The 18255-nt window shown below is 37.3% G+C and overlaps 1 protein-coding gene across 4 annotated transcripts in view; it reads right to left on the bottom strand.

The window, feature by feature from the left end:
- Nucleotides 1-18255, bottom strand: part of PARN (poly(A)-specific ribonuclease) — a 226455-nt gene that overhangs the window by 150029 nt on the left and 58171 nt on the right. For all 4 annotated transcript variants that reach the window (XM_077141739.1, XM_077141740.1, XM_077141737.1 and 1 more), the window contains exons 19-20: nucleotides 6606-6661; nucleotides 5349-5435 (exon numbers count right to left, since the gene is read on the bottom strand). In XM_077141739.1, the coding sequence (XP_076997854.1) occupies nucleotides 5349-5435; nucleotides 6606-6661 (143 nt within the window). The remainder of the gene's footprint in view (nucleotides 1-5348; nucleotides 5436-6605; nucleotides 6662-18255) is intronic.

The raw sequence follows: 18255 nt of genomic DNA, 5'->3' as shown, positions 1-18255 counted from the left end.
CGCCTCAAAGAACTGTGTCAAAGAGAGGAAGAGGCAGCCAACTCAATGGGAGAAAAATTAGGAAACCACATATCTGCTAAGATTTTGATAACCAGTCTATATAAAGAAATCATACAACTCAATTACAAAATGGGCTAAAGATATGAGTAGACATTTTTCCAAAGAGGAAATACAAATGGCTAAAAAACACATGAAGGAAATACAGATCAAAATTACATGGAGGGGGTGGGCCACAGTGGCTCAGCAGGCAGAGTTTTTGCCTGCTGTGCTGGAGACCCGGGTTCGATTTCCAATGACTGCCCATGAAAAAAAAATTTTAAAAACTACACTGAGGGATGGGCCACGGTGGGTCAGCAGGCAGAGTTCTCACCTGCCATGCTGGAGACTAGGGTTCAATTCCCAGTGCCTGCCCATGCAAAAGGAAAAAAAATAAAATAAACTACACCGAGGTATCATCTCACATCTATAAGAATGGCTGCTAGTAAACAAACAGGAAACTACAAATGTCGGAGAGAATATGGAGATATTGGAACACTTATTAACTGCTGGTGGGAATGTATAATGGTATAGCCACTAAGGAGGACAGTTTGGCGGTTCCTCAGAAAACTAAATATCAAGTTGTCCCATGACCCAGCAAAACCACTACTTGGTATATAGCCAGAAGAGTTGAAAGCAGTGACACAGACACTTGCACACTGATGTTCACAACAACATTATTTACAATTACCAAAAGATGGAAACAATCCAAGCGCCCATGAACAGATGAATGGATAAACAAAATGTGGTATATACATATGATGGATTATGCAGCAATAAGACAAAAATGAGGTCCTGAAGCATATGACAACACAGATGAACCTTGAGGACATAATGCTGAGTGAAATAAACCTGACACAAAAGGATAAATACTGTATGATTTCACTAATCTGACAGTCATAAAGGTCAGAATCTTATAAACCTACATCTTTAAGTCTATATCTTAAAATGTAAAATTATGGGACCTATAGCTACACAGAAATCAGAGATAGGCAAACAGTTACCTAATGTAAATGGATAGGAATGGACAGAAGTGCTGGTAGTTCATTAGTGGGTTTATAAGTAATACTGTCACACTGAAGGTGAATATTAGTAGAAAAGGATTGTACAGAGTCATGCTTCACTGATTAGCACAACAATATAAATAAGTTTTGCATGAACCTCAAGGGAATGAATCTGGTACAGAGTCTGTGGTGAAAAATAACATATACACAAAAAAGCAATAAATTTCAAAGCATACTGCAACAATTAGTTATAAAACAGATTTTCAAGTTCCACAATTTTAGATTTTTACTTCTAACTGCTCCAAGACACTGGAGACTAAAAAAAAAAACCAATATAATGATTCAGCAATCATACTCATTAGTTAAATCCTACATTTTCTGTATAACTCCACCTTCTCCTCTGAACTTTCTCCCAATCATTAGGGATATTTGGGCTATGCCCATTCTAACTTTTTCATGTTGGAAGGGGCTGACAATAATTTGGGATGGGGGATGGAACAAGCTTATGTTCTGAAAAAGCTCATCCTTCTGTGTTTCAGGACTTAAGTGGCCTAGGGAACCATCTGGAGGTTGTAGGTTTCTGGGGAGTAATCCTAGTGCACAGAACCTTTAAAGAATCCTATATAACACCCTACGTGTTTTTAGGGTTGACATGAATGATTTTGGTTGGGTTTTGGCCCAACCATGATAGGGAGCAAGGTCTAGCTGAAGTTTGCATAAGATAGCCTCCAGAATAGCCTCTTGACTCTATCTGAACTTTCTCAGCTGCTGCTACCTTATTTGTTACACTTCCTTGCCTTCTTTTGGTCAGGACGGCATTGTCCATTCTAGGTGCCAAGGCCAGGCTCATACCTGGGAGTTATATCCCATGTTACCTGGGAGACTTTCACCCCTAGATGTCATGTCCCACACAGTGGGGATGGTAATGAATTCACTTGCAGAGTTGGGTTTAGAGAGAGAAAGGCCACATCTGAGCAACAAAAGAGGTCCTCTGGAAGTAACTCATAGGCATAACTATAGGTAGGTTAAGCTTCTCCACTACATAAATAAGCTTCACAAGAGCAAAGCTCAAGATCAAGGGCTTGGCCTACTGACTTGGGAGTCCCTAATGTTTGAGACAGAATCAGGGTTTTTTCCAGTGGTAAAGTTTAATAGTTTCATATTTTTTCCCCATCCCTCAAGGGACTTTGCCAATATTTTTTGATTACCTGCTTAACATAATCTGGGATGCATCTGGGCATTACATTAAGCTATACAGTACCACAGGCCCTCATTCCCATTCTGGGCTCCCTGTGTTTGGGTTGTTTAAATGAGCTAGCTATACAGATAGGTTGGGTCAGATTAAGGGCTACAGAAAATTTAGATGCTAGACAAAATAAACCTTTCTTCCTTTGGTCTCACGGAGTATGTGAAGCTCTAAAATACAGACAATGTCCTCCTTACCCCTGAATCCTGAATTACCTTAATCCTGACCTGATTGGCTTCATTCTTATCTCTTAATTGAAGCCTGATTGCTTTTTCAATTTAACAGCTGTTATATCAAAAAGTGTTTTAATTTCTACTTTTCAAAGACTAGAAATTCTCGGAAATGAGTCTCACCATCAAAAGAAAAAATTCACTTTACTATGGACCATAAACTGTCATACTGACTTTCCCAGTTAAGAAAGTCATTTATTATTATTTGGTTACCTCTCCAGCTGTGTGTGTGTGTGTTGTTTTCTGGATAAATAATAACAGCTATCCTTCACTGAACAGTTAGTATATGCTACCCTCTGTTTTCAAATGCCTTCCATGGATTAATTTAATCGTCATGACATGCCTATGAAATAGGTATGATTAACTCCGATGAGGAAACAAAGATATAGAGAGATCACTTGCCAAGATTATAGGCTTAATTTTTTTAAAAAAAATGTTTTTACTGAAATATCTTCATGCACCATACAGTCCACCTAAAGTATACAATCAGTGGTTCACAATATCACCACACAGCTGTGTTTTCACCACTATGATCGTTTTTTAGAACATCTACATCACTCCAGAAAAAGAAATACAGGAAAAAAAAGAAAAAACCCCACATATCCCATACTTCTTACACTTCCTTCTCAAAGACCACTAGTGTTTCAATCTATTCAGTATTTTTTATTCCTTATCTAAACTCCCTTTCTGTTTATGTTTTTACCTTATTTTTCTACTCATCTGTCCATAGTCTGGTTAAAGGGAGCATCAGCCATATGGTTTTCAAAATTACATGGTCACACTGTAAAAGCTATACAGTTATATAATTGTCTTAAGAATCAAGGCTACTACTAAAGCAAAAAACGTTTATTTGGTACAAAATTTGTATTCTGACTAGAGTATTTCCTAATATAACTTATGTGGACAGCTTAATTGAACACAGTAAGTACATGGACCCTTTAGTAGGGCGTGAAAGTTTGTAGGTTTGTCCAGAGTGATGCCTAGATAAATCCCAGAAGGATTTGAACAGTGAATAAAAAAGTATTTGCAAAGTCCCCTTGGGGGAATGGTGAGAAAGGGGGAAAATTCAACTTCCCCAAGTAGAGAATTCTTGATATTCTCACAAGCAGTGGGGATAACCAAAGCTATAGGCTGAGCCCCCAATCTTGGGGTTTATTCATACGAAACTTAACCCTGCAAAGGATAGGTCAAGCCTACTTAAAATTAGGCCTAAGAGTCACCCCCAAGAGAACTATTTCTGTTGCTCAGACGTGGCCTTTCTCTCTCTCAGCCAACATGACAAACAAACTCACTGCCCTTCCCCTCTCTACATGGGACATGACTTCCAGGGGTGTGGACCTTCCTGGCAACGTGGGACAGAAATCATGCTGGTTTGAAAGGAAGTATGCCCCCTAAGAAAAGCCATGTTTTAATATAAATCCCATTTCATAAAGGTAGAATAATCTCTGTTCAATACTGTATGTTTGAAACTGTAATGAGATCATCTCCTTGGGTGATGTGATTTAGTCAAGTGTGGTTGTTAAATTGCATTAGGTGATGACATGTCTCCACCCATTTGGGTGGGTCTTGATTGGTTTATTGGAGTCCTATAAAAGAGGAAATATTTTGGAGAATTAGAGACTCAGAGAGAGCAGAGAACGCTGCAGCACCACGAAGCAGAGAGTCCACCAGCCAGCGACCGGAGATGAAGAAGGAAAATGCCTCCCGGGGAGCTTCATGAAACAGGAAGCCAGGAGAAGAAGCTAGCAGATGATGCCGTGTTCGCCATGTGCCTTCTCACTTGAGAGAGAGACCCTAAACTTCATCGGCCTTCTTGAACCAAGGTATCTTTCCCTGGATGCCTTTGATTGGACATTTCTGTAGACTTGTTTTAATTGGGACATTTTCTCAGCCTTAGAACTGTAAACCAGCAACTTGTTAAATTCCCGTTGTTAAAAGCCGTTCCATTTCTGGTATATTGCATTCTGGCAGCTAGCAAACTAGAACAAAAATCCTAGAATGAGCTGGGATTCAACATCAAGGGATTGAAAAATCTTCTCGACCAAGAGAGGGGGGAGTAAAATGAGACAAAATAAAGTGTCAATGGCTGAGAGATTCCAAACAGAGTCGAGAGATTATCCTGGAGGTTATTCTTACGCATTAAACAGATATCACCTGTTTAGTTTAGGTGTATTGGAGAGGTTGGAGGGAACTGCCTGAAAATGTAGAGCTATACCCCAGTAGCCATGTTTCTTGAAGATGACTGCATAATGTTATGGTTTTCACAATGTGAAAACCTTGTGCCTGATGCTCCTTTTATTTACCTTATTGACAGACGAGTAGAACATATGGATTAAAAATAAATAAATAATAGGGGGAACAAATGTTAAAATAAATTTAGTAGAGTGAAATGCTAATGATCAATGAAAGGGAAGGGTAAGGGATATGGTATGTATGAATTTTTTTCTGTTTTCTTTTTATTTCTTTTTCTGAAATGATGCAAATGTTCTAAGAAATGATCATCATGATGAATATACAACTACCTGATGATTTTCTGAGTTATTGATTATATAACAAGAATCAAATGATCATACGGTAAGAATGTTTGTGTTCGTATGTGGCTGTTATACAAAAAAGAAATAATTACGGTGAAGAATACACAACTGTGTCATGATATTGTGAGCCATTAATCTCATACCATGTATGGACTGTAAGTTTGTGAAGATTTGTCAATAAAAAAATAAAAATAAATTTCTCTTATCATAGTAACAAAACTGTCTCTGTATTTCTGATCACCTTGGCAAAAATAATAGCAAAACTCTTAAAGTACATCTGTAATTGTGATTTGCTTACCAAAGGCACTGAAAAGCTGGTAAAGGTCGCTCGTTTTCCATTCTTTGGGGAATGTCACATGGAGAACATGATCTCGTTTAGGTTCCACTACAAGACAAATTTTTGATGAAATGTTTATAACTGAAAAGTGATCAAGTCCATCAGTGGTTCTTCAATGAAGCTAAGCCCAACCTAACTTGGACAACTAGTGTGGAAGCCTCACGATTACCAAACAACCAAATGTATTCTTAGGATCAGCAGGATGTGCCATGCAGCCTAGCTTCAGATTCTGCTACTTAGAACCCACAATTAATTTGAGCCCTAAATATTTTATGAAGAAATAACTCTTTTCATGAAGTTCCTATATGCATTTTTAAAAGGAAAAAAAAAAAAACCAGGTTGTTCTGTTTAAGAAGTTTCACTAAGCATTTAATTTTCCCCCTTTAATCTTATTGTCTATATGCATATTTAAAACAGAATAAAAAACTGCACTGTCTAAATTCTAAAGACTAATTTTAAGTAGAGGCAGTCCTTAGAGTCAGTCTATTGTTCTAATCCTGGACTCACCTGCAACTCTGAGCAAGAGACCTAACCATTCTAAGTACCCATCTACTTGGTTTTAAATTAGGAATCAAGATATTCAGCTTACACAATTGTTGTCAGAATAAGAGATTAAAATCTAAATCTAACAGGGACTGTAACACAGTATCCCTTCAAACTGTCTTTGTAATGACTACTGTCATCAAGTACGGGTCATCCATTCCTATATCCCTAGGATATATATTAACACTAATAACCAAGACTAGAAAAAGAGCATTGGAAAAAAAAGAATAGGGCAATATAGGTAAGTAGAGAACAGGCAGAAGAAAATAAGAAGCAACCACATTCCAAACCGATTAATCTTCAAAAATTTTTAATAGAAAAAAAAAAACTACCTACTAAATTGCATAAACATTTAGATTAGAACATAGAATATGTACTGAGTTATTGTATCTTAAAATCTACTATAAATATTAGAGGAAAAAATGGTATTAGCATTCTGAACGAGAATGGAACAACAAAGAGAAGATTTATCTGTATTTTTTAAACTCCGTTTCTGCATAAACTGGAAAAGGTAAGTACAGATATGAGTTTATTGAGACCCAAGGGCTCCATTAACTCAAGCATACTATACATATCAACCACAAAAGCACTATCCATTTTTAAGTGAATAAACTCTTAAGTAATACTTTTCCACTTATCCCTTCCAGACCACACACTTAAATATGCAATACTTACAGTCTGGTCCTTCCAAGTTAAGATATGGAATATCCATGACCCTCATAAGAAATAACCTATAAAAAAAGAATAAAAATAGACAATGGGACTAATTTTTTTTTAAAAAAAGGATACAGGCATCTATTAACTATTTTAGTAAACGTTCCTTGATTATATATATATTATTCTATAGCTAAAATCATAAAACTCAAGATTTAATTCAGAGATTTTTCTCTTGGGCTAAATATTTATCATAAATAGAAAAGAATACTGTGTATCCCTAATACCTACAACAGTCCTGGAATCTAGCAGGTGTTTAATAAAGATTAGCTAAATGAATGAAATTAGTAATCAAAGGGTTGAAAGAAAGTCTTGAACAAAGCTACCCTGCTGGTTAGTCGGGGGACTTGAGAGGAGACAAATATCACATGTACTAATCATTTTAATGACTAATGAACAAGTGTTCCTACAAGTTATAAAAGAAAGCCCTATGATCAGGACTGGTGAGATAAAAATGACAGGACAGATTTTTTTTTTAACCAAAAAAATAAAATCATTGGATGAATGGCAATCTTTCTGAGTGAAGGGCACAGTCTGAACAAAGTGGCTGTCTCAAAAGTCCATATCATTATTTTGTTATTTAAACTATATAAAAAAGACAAAGCAAAATAATTCTTTGTAAAGAAAAGTATTATTTTGATATATACCAAAAACAGTCATTTTATGTATACCTTCCAAAATGGATACAAACACAGTAAAAAAAAAAAACCAAAAAACTAGTTTTATAGCAGTAGTAAATTATAACTCTGTAATACCATTCAATTTTCTCTATTTGCAAGATGACAGGCAAAATATCAATCATTTTGTTTGAAAGATGATTTTAATGAGTTTTGCAATATACTGTGTGTTTCTAGTAGAGAGTACATTAGATAGCAAATTAAAAAGGCAATCCAAGTGCCCAACGAGCAATTAGTTTGGCTTCACTGACCCGCAATTAAGGCATATTATTACCAGGCATTCAAAATCCAAGCAGGGCATGATCTAGTTTACAAATGGAACCATCAGCATGAATAACACTGTTCCGTTAACACCAGAAAAAAAAGTTACCGTACTCTGTGGTTTGAGGACTTGTCTGACCTACAATTTAATAAGCCAAATTCAATGGCTAAGAAACCAAATTTATTTTTAGTTCACTAATTTAGGTGCACTGTTCTGATTTTCTAAGTGGTTTCACCCAGTTTTCTAAATACTACCTACAATGCCAGAAGACAATAAAATATATAAAACACCTAGCAGAACGTAGATTCTTATGACGGTAGCTATTAATATTATTATTATTGCCAACCAGAACCCAGACAGTTATTCCTTTGTTGGTAGGCTCAATACTCTTATGCTGTATTAATTTTCCTTTTTTTTTTAACATGGGCAGGCACCAGGAATCGAACCCGGGTCCTTCAGCATGGTAGGCAAACATTCTTATCTGCTGAGCCACCGTGGCCCGCCCTGTATTAATTTTCAATTCTCCATTTAGTAAATGTAAAGATGGTCCCCAAATTCTAAAAACCAAATCAAACTAACAAAAAAAACCCCACCCTCATCTAAAAGTTAATGGAACATATCAAGTGCCATAAAACAAAACTTTTAACCTAATTTCAATGGAAGAATAAATGTTTATTCCACCAAATGTTCACTGCTATGTTGTTAATTATACGGAAAATCAATCAATCTCAAGATTCAATAACATTTGGGGACAAGTAAATTATGGTTCATCACTTCAACAGAACATTAAACAACCAAAACACATAACTTCAAAACAGGAATAAACTGTTACGTAACTTTAATTTTTAAAAAAGCGCAAAACTATAATATGATACCATTTTTGTAAAACATTTGTTATTAAACCAAGAATAAAAAAAGAAAATCCTTCCCACCACAAGACAATCATTTTGAGAAAATCTGAACTTTGCTTTTCATAATTTCTTTACTACAGATTTTTAAACTTAAAAAAAGAAAAAAAAAAGTTAATAGAACTGAGAGAGACCCAGGAAAAATAACGAGAACACTTTCTTAGAAAAAGCACTACTGAAAAAGCCAATTGAATTAAACTTGTATGGCTTATGCCCTAGCTGACCTGGTTGTGGGGGAAGGGAATATAAAGTAAAATCATTAGTTTGATTCTACATCTGATTCCTTTTTAAAATTTTGCTTAATTTCTAAAATCATGGGACCTCAATAAGGAGTTTAGAGAACATATAAAAAAAAAAGTAACCCTTAAAAAGAAAAAAAGGGAACTTCCCCAAGTTATCTTACCACATAAATATTTATCAGCTTTTTAAAATATCTTTGTTAATTAATTTACAGGCAATTTGTTCTATAGTTCACTTGGCTTTTAAATATTGTATCAGAATGAAGTAAAAATTCACTGTTGGCCAAAGCACTCAAAAACTTAAAAAAAGGTTAATCCAGACTATCTTGTCTGCTCAATACTTTAAATACATACTCTTTTCAAATAAACTTACTTCTCACTTTTCCCCTATGCCTCCAACTTCATGTCTGGCCTTTAGAGAGAAATGAACAGCCCCCAAACCTGGAAGAACACAAAAACCAACTGTGTGTGTCTGACTTGGCAGACTGCACCTCTGGAGAGAGCCATACAATTGTGAAACTAACTGTCAAATCTGTGGCTAAGCCTCTGGGGTACTGAACCGAAGTCATCTCTCTCAAGGGTTCTCATCCTTCTTATGCCATGCTGTTTGCAAGCCAATACTCTGGAAACATTCCTGCCCTTCGGAAATAAATTAAAACAACTCATTGCATATGTGTCTCATACAAACTGTAGGTTCTTAAAAGGCCTACACTGACTTTCCAGAATAATTTAATAACATATACTATATACAGATCATTTGACTTGAAAGTCTTCACCTTAACACATGAGGAAATGCACTACGGTAATTACGCAGAAATGTTGGTAAATACACTGTGGAGCGTACTAAAGAACAATCTCTCCCAGGAGGCCCTTTATCTGCAGATACCAAAAAGACATGCACTTACGCTGAATTGCATGAAACATTATTTCTATTTTAGTAAAGATTCAAGATAGCTATAATATGGTAAAGACCATCAAGGCTGTGTGTGAAAGTCTTGACACGTTCTGCAAGCTTTCTCATGAAACATTATTTTAGCATTTATTCACAAAACGATTGACATTAACTCTATCAAAGACTAAAAGTAAAATTCCCACTTGATACCATGGCTAACAGTATACCATTCTAAACGCCATAAAATGTCATATTTTTACCTTTTGTGGTAATTAATAACTTTTTACTGTTCTACGATTACAGGACTGGTGATGCCTTTTATCCCAGCTTTTGAACATATCTCAAAAAACCCAAGGACGAAGCAACATACTTCAGGATCTTTTGTTCAGTCAAATAGGTCTTCAGCTCAGTTTCTTTACTGTGAGCAATGCCATTATCTCCAAAGAGTCAGCCCATCTCTGTTACCCACATACTATATAGCATGCATAAAATGCTATCCTCCAAACTTTCTCCTGCAACCAGGGCAGTATGACACTGTGACCCAGATTGTGACAGAAGACTTGCTAGTCATTGAAGAATTTCATTTAAGATGTAAACTTTTTAGGATCATACACCCTTCAGCCATTTAGACTACTTCTTCCACATGTTCATTCCCTAAAAAGAAATTTTAAAGAGTGATCCCAATGCTAAGCATTTTAAGTGTCAATTTCTCAGTCTATCTCTAATAAATAATTCAGATAATGGTTGAGATTATTTAAAGTTTGGTTCTCAGCCCAAGAAGAACATAAGGGAACTTTTAAAAAACTCTTAATGTCCGAGGAGCACTCCAGACCAATTAATTCAGATGTCTGGGGGTGAATCCAGAGAACAGTATAGTTTTCAAGCTCCCCAGCTGATTTCAATGTGCAGCCAGAGTTGAGAACTCCTACATTATGCACTCTAATTGATTTACATACCTACTGGTCAATCAGTTAAGAGCAGAGCTCAAAGTGTGGTTTCCTAAACCAGCAGTATTCAATATTCATATCAGCAAATTCAAATTATTGGGCCCCAGGCAAGACCCAATGACTCAGAAACCCTGGGGAGTGAGAATCACTGCATTAAGAGGAAAACAAAACGTTGCATTGTTGTGTTAGTTACCTACCATTAAAGATGATTCATTAATCACTGGATAATACTTTTGCCAAATTCTCCAAAAACTGATTTGTTTGTATTAAATGATTTTAACTTAGAAAAACACAAAACTATTCAAACAAATACCAAAAAAAAAAACCAAACACAAAACAGCAACAACAAAAACAAATACCCAGAACTACCTCAAAATCAAACAAAGCTTCTACTACTTCCTGAAAACAGGAGGTCAAAATCTGACAACTAGGTTCCCTGCAAGAGACAAACTAGGGACAATTACTGCTGATAGATACCATGATCCTTTTTAAAAAGAAAGCAGATTACTTAAACTACTCTCTTAGCAACTCACTGGCAAAAGTTGAACTTGTGAATCAATCACAATTGAACACTTCCAGCATCACAAATTAAGTTTTAGTCACTAAAGCAACACCAAAGACTGGCAAACATGTGAAGGAGTATCATACACAATACAAAGAATCAGATAACTCTAACTTTATCAAAATTCTCCAACCTTACAAACAAGTTTCAAACACAAAGTCTGGTGACCACAGAAGACACGGGCTGCCCTGAGACGTACATAAAGACAAAGCTGTTCTATGCTGACACAATAGGTCTTAGACTAGCTGAACCATTCCAGGTTGTTCAATGAATAAAAGAGACTGCAAAACAATGTCAACATAAATCCATTTTATGCAGCTATGTTCAAGAAAACAAAAAGAACAAATGTATTTTTCAAGGGGTGGACCACAGTAGCTCAGCAGGCAGAATTCTCTCCTGTCATGCCAGAGACCCAGGTTCGATTTCTGGTGCCTGCCCTTGCAAAAAAAAAAAAAAAAAAAAATGCATGCAAGAAGTCCTGAAGATGACTCTGGAATATTTTGCAGAGGATCAAACCTCGGAACTAAATGATCATTAAAATTTTTTAAAACTCTGCATTACCAAATTTATGTATGACATCAATAATTTTATTCAGAGGTGGAAGAAAATATTTAATTTTGCCCCTGAAACAGCATGCTATCCAATACTATGGTAGAAAATGGAAGTGAATCAGAGAAGTGCATTTATAGAGACATGCACTTCTGGTTGGCAAAAAATGGTCGCACCTAGTGCTGGAGAGACAAGTGTAGTGAAAGTGTGTATCCTGACAAGAAGACCAACAGAGGAAAAAGTTTTAAGTAAATCATGATATATCCACCTGACAAACCACTGAAGGCCATCAACATGATGTTAACCACAGGCTTTTTAATGTCTTGTGAAAATTCCTTAGTGTATTTTTTTAAAAGTACACAAAAGTACATAACTAGTATAATCTCAATTAATAAATGAATTACAGTCATCTCAATCAGAAAATGAAATAGAAAACTGGTAGGAAATTGACTAAAATAGCTTTTTTTCTTCTTGGCTGGTGGGAATGAGCAGGGAGTTTTTTCTCTTAAACAGAAAAAAATATATATTCTTTTATACAAAGTGCAAGGTTTCTGAATAAAATAATATTAAATAGTCACTTCACTTGATCCCCTGATATCTGGAGGTCCAGCAGGGACACATCAGTTCCACTATACAATGAATGAGGAAGCAGGTTTTTACAGGTTTGGTGCTTGCCCCTGGCTACCATGGAGGAAGAAATAGGACTCCAGCCCAAAGATTACTAATACTCTCACAGACGACTTTTTATCTGAGCTACTTCCAAAGCCTCCATGTGAAATGGTAAACTAGACGCCTAGCAGGAGTGTGAATCACTACGCAAACCGCTAGGATGTATAAGTAAAGCAAGAGCTCAGGCTACAAGTAAGGATCCCAGAAACATTTTGTTTTTAATGCTCTAAGTGCTGATTAAATTATAGCTTCATATAATGGGTTTTTATGAAGCCCAGATACAAGAAATGAGGTTGCTGTCTGAGAAAAAGCTTTGGGCAGACTGAATTTTCAATAGGAAGAACCGCAAGAAAGTCATGTTGCCACAGATCAAAAAGACCACCTCTACACGCGGGCAGTGCAAAAAGAGCTGCCATCAAGGCATCAGGCTTTCCAGCCACATCTACACAAACACAGCAGGCTCACCATCAGGGGAAAAAACAATGAATCAACCCATCTCAGGGCTGAGACCTCAGGTGTCTGAATATAAAGGACTTGACAATGTCATGTCAGATTTGAACACACACACTTGTATACATGTATAACACACACATATAGGCTTCTACAGCTTATAAAGAACTTCTATGTCATGACAGGTTTTAATAAAGAACAATTCTTATTCTGGTTTCTTTTCTAAACAAAAGGAAAAACCTCAAGCCCCAAACTTTTTCTTCCTCCCAGAAACCCAGTATTTCACTCACTGAGTAAAAATTTGCATTTCATTTATCTGCTTTCATCAAGATTATACTCTTTTCCTAAAAAGCTTTATCGCAAAAAAAAGAGATTTCAAGTAAAACTGCACCCCTCTCAAAACACTGAAGACTAGAACACAGAAATGTTAAGTAAAATCTTATCTCAACACAATTTGAACAGTGAATTAATTTGTAGCTCAGCCCAAGTCCCAAGCCTTCCAATGGAAAATTGAAACCTTTAACGACTTACCAGCTCTACCCTATCTCGGTATTTCCTTCAGGGCACAGCAGTAAAAGCACTTCATAAAAACCTTGTATGCAAGGGCTCATCATTATACATATTTATGTGCTATAAAAAACTACTTCTATCATCTAGGGTAGGAAGCATGCAGACATCTCTCACAAAATAAGCTCATTTATTTTGCTCACTAAAACTCCTGTGTAAAATAAGTGGGCAACCACTGGCTAGAAGGGAGTTACTGTGGCATCAGTTACTTTAATTTCACTCAGGTGGGGAGGGAATACAATTTTCAATCTAGTCACTTGCTGTTTTGACAAATACAGTGTTATTAGACATTTGTCCTTAGGCCAACTCATGTCCTTTCTTCAACAGAGACTATTAAAATACTAGAAACAAAAATGAAAGCGGGGGGTGGAGGGAGAAAACCAGCACTTCATTTGAACAGCATCCATCAAATGAAGCATATCAAATTACATCAAATAAAAATGTTAAACAGAGCATTATACAAAGGCAACATCTGCAAGGCCTATAAAGCAACAGATTTAAAAATCTGTTAGAGGAAACTAGCCCCACACCATCCAATGGTCAAAGTCAACAACATCTTTTAAAACCACTGTTTAGGCCAAACACAAAGAAAAAGAATTTCCTCTCAAAGATACTAGCACTGTCTTTAAAAAAAAAAGTACAACCAACTACAGAACTGACTCTTTTAGAGACTGGGTGCTGTGGAGAAAGAATCCATTCTTAGCCAAGGATAAACTGGATTCAGCCCTGCCTGCCACTCCTGTGACCCCAGGCAGACGGCCACACAATTAAACAGGAACACTATCACCCACTTCTGAGGGCTGCTACCAGAAATTAGTCATCGTGAGAGATGGTACTCTGCAGAGTGGAAGGTGGTCATAGATAAGATATTTGGTAGCTATATTAAATTTTTTACAGTATACTATTAACCTTTGAATGAGATAAATTAGATACTAAATTGACCTGGTGTTCTAGTTTGCTAGCTGCTGGAATGCAATGTACCAGAAATAGAATGGCTTTTAAAAAGGGGAATTTAATAAGACGCTAGTTCACAGTTCTAAGGCTGAGAAAATGTCCCAACTACAACAAGTCTATAGAAATGTCCAATCAAAGGTATCCAGGGAAAGATTCCCTGGTTCAAGACAACTGATGAAGTTCAGAGTTTCTCTCTCAAGTGAAAAGACCCATGGCAAACACCGAGTTTCTCTCTCATCTGGAAAGACACATAGTAAACACAGTCAGGGTTCTCTCTCAGCTGCAAGGGCACATGGCAAGCATGGCGTCATCTGCTAGCTTTCTCTCCTGGCTTCCAGTTTCATGAAGCGGCCCAGGAGGCATTTTCCTTCTTCATCTCCAAAGGTCACTGGCTAGTGGACTCTGCTTCTCATGGCTATGTCATTCTGCTCTGATCTCTTTGAATCTCTCATTCTCCAAAATGTTTCCTCTTTTATAGTACTCCAGAAACTTATCAAGATCCATCCAAATGGGAAGAGACATGTCGTCACCTAATCCAGCTTAACAACCACTCTTGATTAAATCACATCTACAGGGAGATGATCTGATTAGTTTCAAACATACAGTATTGAATAAGGACTATTCTGCCTTTATGAAATGGGATTTCGATTAAAACATGGCTTTTCTAGGGGACATACATCTTTTCAAACCAGCACACATGGAAATAACTACTGCCTGCTTGCTCTTGGCCAGGATCGTAGCATGGACAGGAATACCTAAGAATGCCGACTTTATTAACATGCCTATAGCCAGAGCTCCCCAAAAGACAGATCCTTGTCCTCAGCCCTGGAACCTGTAAATGTTACCGTATTTGGAAAAAAGGTCTTTGTAGATGTAATTTAAAAGTTAAGGATTCTGAGATGAGGAGATGAGCCTGGATTATTCAGGTGAGCCCTAAATGCCATCACAGGTGTTCTTTTAAGAGAGAGGCAGAGGGAGATGTGACAAAGAGGAGAAGGCAGTGTGATCACACAGGTAAAAACTGAAGTGATGTGGCCACAAGCCAAGGAAAGCCCGGAGCCATCAGAAGCTAGAAGAGGCAAGGAATGGACTGTATCCCAGGGCTTTTTGAGGAAATATAGCCCTGCTGACACACTGATTTAGGACTTCTGGCCTCCAGAACTATGACAGGATAAAGTTCTGTAGTCTAAGCCAGGCAGTCTCTGGCCATCTGTTACAGTAGCCCCCGTACACTAATACGGAGCCTCAGTAGGGAGGAGGCAAGCTGATTAAGTACATCCAAGGGCTGACGAATTTTTTTACCTCAACAAATTATCAGGATAAACAACTTATTAAACCAGAGGGAAATGCACTTTAAAGTAAATAGAGCAAACAGAAGCCTGGAACAGCATGGCACTTGGACAGCCCCTGTAGTGCCCACAGAGTTAGCAAGCCTATTGCAGGTTTCCTCAGTGGGTGTCCTTTAAGGTTTCTTAAGAAGAGCAGCCTTTATCACAGAACTGACTAACCTCATAAATCTTCCAGCAATCAAGACCTCAAGGTAAAAATGAGATAAGTCACTATCAAGTTGAAGCAAACACTGTGAGAAGTCATGCAAACAAGCACTAGCTCCTAGTCTTAAAAAAGCAGATGAAAGGCTTAAGAGTAAATGTGCTATCAGAATTACTGCAGTTCAGGGAGACACACTTTGGGCTGCTAGGCCATCCACTCTCCTACTATGTGCCTAGTAATAAACTCTTCCTCTCTTTGAAAAAAAAAAGAGTAAACGTGCTCTACATTCACCTGCCTTTTACTTTTATGAAAATCAGTGTACTAAGGAACTTCTGGAATAACCAAACCAAGCCAATTCTTAGAGACTTTTTTTATCTTGGTAATTTGGAGAACCTAAAGTGAAAGGAACATGGTTCTGAGGCAAAATAAAGGTCTCTGATTAAGGAAGCTGAGGATAAAATACGTTTTGTGAATAGGAGAAAAACATATTTTGTGAACTAAGGGAAAACTGGCTTCAAAACTTTATGAGTCTGGAAGACTGAGATGCTGGGATTTTTACCTCCATGGCACCACTGGGAAAAAGTTCCAAATGAACTCCATTTTTAAAAGGCTTGTTTCCTAGGCCCTTCTTCATTAAAAAGTAATATGCTGAACAGCACCACTGCCACTTCTAACCAGTTTATGATGAGTTATGTGCCCTTTCCCTGGCTTAAGATCTATTTTTCGTAGAAACTAGGGGGTAGAGGACACTATATTTTTAAAGATTTTAAAAATATTTTTAAAAATACACAACAATGATACTGTGAGTCAGTGACTGTATACTTGGGAAGGTTTGTATGGTATATGAATATATCTCAATAAAATTGAATTTAAAAAATAAATAAAGATTATGTGTTACCCCTTTATTCAAGCACTATTAATATAAAATTAAGGAATAACTCCTCCCAAGTTATTACAAAAGCTAGCCAATTGGAAAGGAAGGTTCCCACAATCACCACTGTGGATGACTCTTATCATCTGCCATTAACTTGCCTCCATCCTGCATAAACTGATCTCCTTGGTTCTGGAATCACCAGAGGCTTCTGGAGAAGCACAGCTGCTGTCAGTGGCAAATGAATGGAGGAGACTGCATACTTCACTTTACTGCCTCACAAATAACACAGCCTCACCCAAATTATAAGGTTCAATACACAAGAGTATGACCAGCACACAAGGCAGATATTTTCCTTTTCTCATTCATCATCCAACTTCACAGCTAGATCTGTTTAATTAAGATACAAAGACAGTTATGAAGTATTTTCTTAAGGGGACTTATAAGTTGCCATTCTCTATAAAAAAGACTCCACTGGCATCATGCCCTCCTGCCAGCAGAGAGACACTGCCAACTAAGGACAACTGCTAAGTACACAGAGCCCGGTCTGTGCAGCTATCAGTGCACCCATGTTACCAGGGAAAACCAGATGCACATCCTTTTCTTGGAAGTTCACTGTGGTGAAAGTCACAATAACAACCACACTGTCTATTCAACTACGACACACAACACACTCAGCTAAACTACTCTGCAGATGCTACTATTCAGTCTAAGGGCCTCCCTACAGGTAGGCCTTTATTATCCCCGTTTCCCAGATGTGGAAACTGAGCTTAAGAAAGGCCCAACAGCTTACCTGATTTATGTGCTCTGAACCCAAGCTGACCTACTCTGAAACTTCCGCTATTTTCACTATGCCCCAGAGCCTCTCTCATAAGCAAATTTTAGATGAGTTCCTGGTACAGCTACATATCTCAAGGTTTATGTGCCCAAGAAGTGATATAAACAAAGGGTGATGATACAAATACAAAAGAAAAATGTTCCAGGTGTTTCCAAAATATCAACAATTTTAATGGATTAAAATCCAACTGACGCAATGAGTTTAGTCAAAAAGAAAGCTCCAATGGATAACTTAGTAGAAGCTATTTCTTTACTCCCCTCTCCCAGTAAAAACGTACAACTGAAAATGCTACACAGCACAAAGGCTGAGAAATAAACCACATGCCTCAAAAGGGAAACAACAAAAGACACACATGCAAATCTTTCCCCTGAATATCATTTAGTTATAAGCAGGCTTCCCCTCTTATCCACCCCCTTTTTGGTCAAGACTCATAACACAATACAAAGCCTTATTTAAAGGTTGTATACAGTGCAAGAGGACCGATTATACGGTGTTTTCTATGAAACCCAAACAGCCCTCCTTTTGCTCCTAGTGTCTGACCCAGAGAAGCACTGTCTCAAAGTATAAATGTCTCCACAGCAGCGGCAGCAATGGTGTATTGACTGAGGGCCTATTACATGCCAGGCACTGTGCATTCTACCTCCATTCTCTCATTACACCCTTGCAACAGCCCTATTAAAGAAGCACTAAGATTCTCAATTTTCAAACGATGAAGCTGAGGTGCAGAGAGGGCAA

The sequence above is a fragment of the Tamandua tetradactyla genome, chromosome 23, assembly GCF_023851605.1.
Source record: "Tamandua tetradactyla isolate mTamTet1 chromosome 23, mTamTet1.pri, whole genome shotgun sequence".
Classification (NCBI taxonomy): Eukaryota; Metazoa; Chordata; class Mammalia; order Pilosa; family Myrmecophagidae; genus Tamandua; species Tamandua tetradactyla.
This window is presented reverse-complemented; position numbering and strand designations above follow the sequence as displayed.